The 6,322-nt window shown below is 36.7% G+C and overlaps 1 protein-coding gene across 1 annotated transcript; it reads left to right on the top strand.

Moving 5' to 3' along the window:
• The first annotated feature begins 1,260 nt into the window (after window positions 1-1,260).
• Window positions 1,261-4,482, top strand: LOC144364583 (growth hormone secretagogue receptor type 1-like). The gene has a single exon (XM_085493001.1). It carries the CDS (start codon window positions 1,261-1,263, stop codon window positions 2,485-2,487), a length of 1,227 nt encoding a protein of 408 aa, XP_085349127.1. The 3' UTR covers window positions 2,488-4,482.
• The last annotated feature ends 1,840 nt before the right edge of the window (window positions 4,483-6,322 follow it).

The following is a 6,322-nucleotide window of genomic DNA, read 5'->3' as shown; positions in this document are numbered from 1 at the left end:
CTAGACTAGAAGCATCGAGTTGCAACTGCATACCGTCATTAGCGAAGAAGCTTGTTTAATGTATTATGTAATCAGCTCGTTAACGTTGATATGTTGTAACGAATCGTGTATGTTGTCTGCGTATATCTATGAGCCTCATGGTTCTTGGAAGACCAATTAAACTTTTTCATCATCTGTAGCGATGACATATTTATTGTTAGAAGATCAGCGTTACCCGACACTTAGGTTGTCAGTGATTTCGAATGATGTACTAAACTTCACTTAATGACATGCTTTGAAATCACTATCCTGAAATGCCGGTTATGGAGTTATAACTAGTTTTATAGCCGGTTATTGTAGTCGGCAAGACCGTGTATTGCATGGAAAACACTGTCGTAACAAAATGAAGTGCGTCATACAAGGTCCTGCACAGCAACAACATATGTCAAAACATGGAATGTCGAAATAAGAATTTGACAATGCTTTGCTTTGTACAATTAATAATACAGACAATTTGAATTAGATTCGTCGAACTAACGTAATTGAATAACAACACATTAATTACGGGGAACAACATGAAACACGATTGTCTATTTCAATGTAAAGAAGTTCAGTTTTAGCCCTTAAACATGTGTCAGGTATTATTGTGTTATGGATATTGATATGTTGTAGTATGATATGGAAAAAACGATGACGCACACTTTCTATAGCAATTTATTGCGTAATAGCAAAACATATGTGAAAAATTAGCAGACCTCATATCATATCTATCATTTCAATTAACTATATTTCTAAAAAAAAACTGGTCACGGGCTAAACCGTGATATTATAGAGTGTGAAAAAACAAAGCGCCAACATGCGACTAGTTTGTCTATGTATTACAGTGTATGCTCTCTCATTGTTCGTCAATGAGAGACGACAACGGCGGTTACTCAATGATGCTGACACGTGAGAAAAAATCCACCATCACACCGAAGTATAAATTTCAACGCTATTAAAACATGAAACTACATTTTATATATTTCGCCCTGTCTGCCTTGCGTGTTACATTGAAATGCAACCCTGTTGTAATTATTGATGCCTATAATGTATGGGGGCGCTGTATATGTAGATGGACCACTCATATTACTACAACAATCAGCGTAACATAGCCGCTCAGAGTTAACGTATATTTCGTTATGACGGGGAAGTGTGTAGTGATGCGTTTACTCAATCCTGTTCCTCGTCTTTTACAGATAATATCAGCGGTATAAATATTGGGCCCATCGTAGGATTAACACAATGAATACAACCAGTGACTATTATGATCTCATCGACAATAACCAGTGTGTCATCGATGCACGAAAGAAAAATCTCACGGATATCTACATAACACCGGGTACACCAGAGCTTCTCTACGATTCCGAGCATATATTGCTAACCCGTATCATTCCAGCTACGATTACATGTCCGTTTGGTATCATACTCAACTGTCTGTTTCTCTACGTAGTATTCAAAGTGTCAGCCATGCGTACATTGACTAATATGTATCTATCGAACCAAGCCATCGTAGACTGTATGTTTCTTAGCGTATATTATATAGTGCAAGTCGGTGAACCACTGTCAACTGATGTCGTACACGATAAAAGTTTTCTAGGTCCGGTTGGATGTTTTATCGTGAACATAATACTGGATATTTGCCTCTTCGTTTCCGAGTTTAACATCGTGTTGGTGACATTCGAACGATACATGGCAATTTGTAAACCGTTTAAGGCACATAGAATAAGTTCCAAGTCTCGCACCCTCAAACTTATCGTACTTACATGGATCATGGGTTTTGTCTTCTCCGCTCCGATCTTCAAATTTTATATTAAGTGGTACACCACATGTATTATATGGCCGCCGAATAATGAGACAATTTCTTTTCAGATGTCATATTCAAATTGTTTCTCCGGAGTGTGGTCACCACTTGATGGCATATTACACAGTTTGACGCCGATAATTGCATTTGTTTTAGTAATCACAATAATTATTGTGCTCAATGTGTTAACGACACGAGACCTGCAGAGAGGTGTGCGGAAATATTCAGTCAGTGCACACGATTTGAAACAGAGACTTCATCAGCAACGGCAAATAGTGGTCATGCTAGCGGTGACGGCGGGTGTGTTATTCGTTTGCCTATTGCCGTATCATTTAGATCTGATCATCGGGTACTTATACAACACAACACATCCTAACAGTGTAATCATTATGCCCCAGGCATGGAATGAACTGGTTCGGTGGCTGCCGATGGTGAATTCCTCAGTAAATCCCATTGTTTATGGTATATTGAACAAACAATACAGAAGGGCGTTCATCACCACTCTTGGCTGTTGCGATAATTGTCATGACAAGGACAAACAGCAGGATTATATGATGACATCTGTGACCACTTATACCACAGCAAGAAATTCGAACACAACTGAAACCACCTATAATTTGAAACTGAACTCACTAGCAAATTCGCCTGTGATGAGCTTGTACGTTTGATAACAACTAAGTTCGCAAGCTACTGGAATTCGCGATCGCCAATTTTATTTCAACAGTTTGCATATTTCCGTAACATTGTCACGTGTTTATGCGTGGAGTGTTAAATTGATTGATGTTGTCGTCAGTGGAATGATGTAGAATAAGATCTAATCTATTCAAGTAAATTACACGGATTAGTAAATTGCCAATAAATATTCGACAAAGAATGTGATATTTGAACTGAGAGACGTCTTTTATTTGAAATGTCAAAAAGTGTAACTGGACGAGTAACATAATCGTGATTTCTGACAACATTTCAGCAACAATTTCAAATCAATATAGTGTTTAAATTAGTTTGTCACTGTCGGTGGACCTGAACTTGCCCTTAAGGCAATCGTTATTGATTAGATCATACTGACCATGGATAACTTGTCAATATGTATCTCATTGTCTGTGACGGAAAATATTCGGTTTGCGTCTGTTAATTTTATCACTGAAGACGCATTGCCGGTCATGGGTTCGAACCCTGTTTTTATATGCTCGTAATATTCCTATTATTTATATTAGAGTATAGTAAAGTATGTTACGCACGTATTGACATGAGCTGATCCAAATATCATTCGTACGTAAAGGTGTATGGTCTTTGATATGCTGACTGTTGAATCATGTCCGCTGAGGATAGGCTGCGTAAAAAAACGAGAGGTGCCTGGGGAATTTCATCTGGAATTCTAAGTCGCGTTTAAATAACGTGTCTTATTCAGTAGCTTACAGTAGTGTCATAAACACAGAAATATTCAAAGATATTGTTTTAAATTTTATAATTGTACTAGTTAAGAAACCTTATTTTAAGCTACATGGATGTGGTTTATACAACAAAAATTACCACGAAAGCAGCTTTTTCATGATAATTCACATATTTTTGCAAACTCAAGTGCAAGAAAATATTTTCCAATGTCTGGAGCTATATATTGCTTTCTGCGAAGCTAAGCGATTACTTTTTGTTTTGCCAATCAAATTATGAATTTTTACTAATTTGAAAGAAGTGTCGAACTACATAATTTGGAGATCATTGTTATATGCCACAGTTCTTGGAATAAGCAAATTATTTAATTTGTCATTTAGAATTTCGATACCTGTTTGTAACCCGCCACCAACGTTTCTTGTATATCACCGCTCACACATTCTGTGCGCAAAATTGTCGCATTTTCAGGACCGGAGACAAAGCTTCACACCAAGTAATAGTGCTCAGCCATTATACGTGGCTCTGCGTAATAAATCAATTTTGCAATCAAAGTACTATGTGTATGCTTTCCGTTCGCCGCTTTATAACGGAAAACTTAAATGTATTGCGCGAGTATGTAGTTATTAGTGAAATATATTTACTTTGCTTTGACGTAATATTGTCGTTATAACAAATAGTTCAGTGAAGTGGTATACTTTGCCACTATTTGCTTCCGGTGATATATTGATATGTATTCCCGTAATTTGCACTAACATAAAGAATGAAACAAGTATATAACTTGACGAGGTAAATACTACGTTAAATCAAAGTGAACATGTACTAATTGAGTGACTGGTTACGAAACGTTAAGACAATTCTTCTTGCGGGCCGTTGCCGGTGTCACCTAAAATGATACTCAATAACCGAGTTCACTACGTAAAGGAGCCGTTAAAGTCATCCATATCGATGCATGCCTCACATCGATGGCAGACATTTACGAAAAGCCTCCTCCCCCCGATCTGGCTGTATGTATAATTAAACAATGGCATGTGAAAATAAGAGAACATGCCTACTATGATTTAACTAGTATCTTGCTATGTTCCAGGTGTTAGTAACCTGATAATACCTTTTTATGTTAGTAGCAACTACATTTACAAATCTATTAACGCAAACAGTTATTATAAACAGTTATATATCTTACCTTTTTTCATACAACCTTTTCTATTATGTGTATTTGTTGAATTGTGTCTTGAATGGCAACACGCTGAATAAATAAATCATCTGTGAATGTTAAAGTGAAGCGTAATATATTGATTCGTTGGAGACAGTTATTTAAATGATTCTGACGGCTATTGTTATGTAACCAATTAGATTGATATTTCGAACGTGTAGAACGTTCCCGTCGGAGAGATAGAACCCGTTCTATGACATTATATGTCTATTTCAGATAATGCTGAAATCGATAACAAGGTAAATACTAAAGATTGAATGTAAGAGGCAAATTACAGTGTTGATTTGACCTTAATGCTATTGCGAAAACGCACACATTATGTTATTATCCGTCTCTATTTTCTGTGCTGTGCATGAAATTCAGAGCGTATTTGTCGTCAAGCAAAGTATTACACAATTCATGCGTTTCTCACGTTGAACGATAATTAGTATGTCACTTTTGTCATATTACGTGTTCATGTTTCATAAAGCTTTTGTCTGATTATTTTGACAATTCATCATCATTTGGACATACAGGGATAACAAATTATCGATCTGATGCCGAGTACTGTCACATCAAATACCATTGTATGCTCTGTCAATCGGACGCTCAATTAACCATTCATTTGCTAGCAATGTTATTGATAGTAGTTCCATCAACAACATATAAATGCACTTTGCCATGGACAATGGAACTGAAATTACATTTCAGTTCAAAATAAGTCTCACTTTCACAAGTGTTGGTTTGAGATTGAAGCTTAATAAAAGTGATTTGCTAAAATCGGACATTAGTATGTACTATTACGAAGGTAGAATTAAATTACCTATATATTAAATTTACTGCATATTCAATGTATGTTAATATATAGTAAAATGTAAGTAAAATGGTATGCCATCGTTGAGATTTGCATACCTGAAAACAACTTCCACGTAACCGTCGTTATTATACGTCTAGCTCGGTAACATATGACAATGACGATCGTTTTTGATTTCATGTCTACTCGATCAATAAAAAACCTAAACGAAAAAATGGCGGAGTGTATGTGCCGAAGCGTAGGATATAGAAGAACCTATATTCCGGTATTTTGTTAATAACCTTATTATTGTACATTATAATGGAAAGTACAGATCAACTAAAACATCCATTTCGCTTTCAGAGTCAGTTTCCCATCAGGCACTATCAGTGTCATACTCGAAATTTGCATAATCGAGAACGCATCACACGCGCGCACTCCGCTAACGCAAAATTCTGAGAGCATGTTTCTTACGCGATCGGATCATATACAAAGCCGTAACCGTTCTCTTAACACTTTCATAAAAGCTATACAAACTATACTATCACATGTATTTTTGCTGCCAGGTTACGAATATCTTCAGAAAGTATTATAGCATGTGGTAACTTTGAAGATCAGCGACCATCGCGGGATACTGTCCAAACTCGTTAATAACCACTGACGAGATGTCAGAGATAAATCAGTGCCTTTTTTTTCAAAGGTTCTACAACAGCATGATAAAGCTCTTAGTGTCGGTAATCCTGATCATCATGTTCCAGTACATTTATACTCACATTGAGCTTGAAACAACGGACTGTAGACGGTGCGGAGGACGCTGAAACCTAAGCGGCATTCTATGTTATGCAAAAAGAGTGTTGGCAGACGCAAACCAAACTTTTTTATCGTTTTAATACACAAAAAGCGTATAATAATTAGGTTATATAAACAATACCGGAATGTACGTCCTCGTGTATCGCACGCTGCGGTACTATCCTCGACGCATGGTGTCTCGGACTTAAACGTGAATTCCGATATTTTGTGAATAACCTCATAAACTAACATGAGTCAATACTACACGTTTATTGGCTTCTGCCCGACAGCTGTCAATCAAATGATCGAACATATAAACAATGTATTCAAACAGTATTCGAAA

This window comes from Saccoglossus kowalevskii, chromosome 18 (genome assembly GCF_978046115.1).
Source record: "Saccoglossus kowalevskii chromosome 18, keSacKowa6.1, whole genome shotgun sequence".
Taxonomy (NCBI): Eukaryota; Metazoa; Hemichordata; class Enteropneusta; family Harrimaniidae; genus Saccoglossus; species Saccoglossus kowalevskii.
This window is presented reverse-complemented; position numbering and strand designations above follow the sequence as displayed.

Coding starts and splice junctions, on each gene's coding strand:
- LOC144364583 (XM_085493001.1), top strand. CDS start 1,261: ATGAATACAACCAGTGACTATTATGATCTCATCGACAATAACCAGTGT.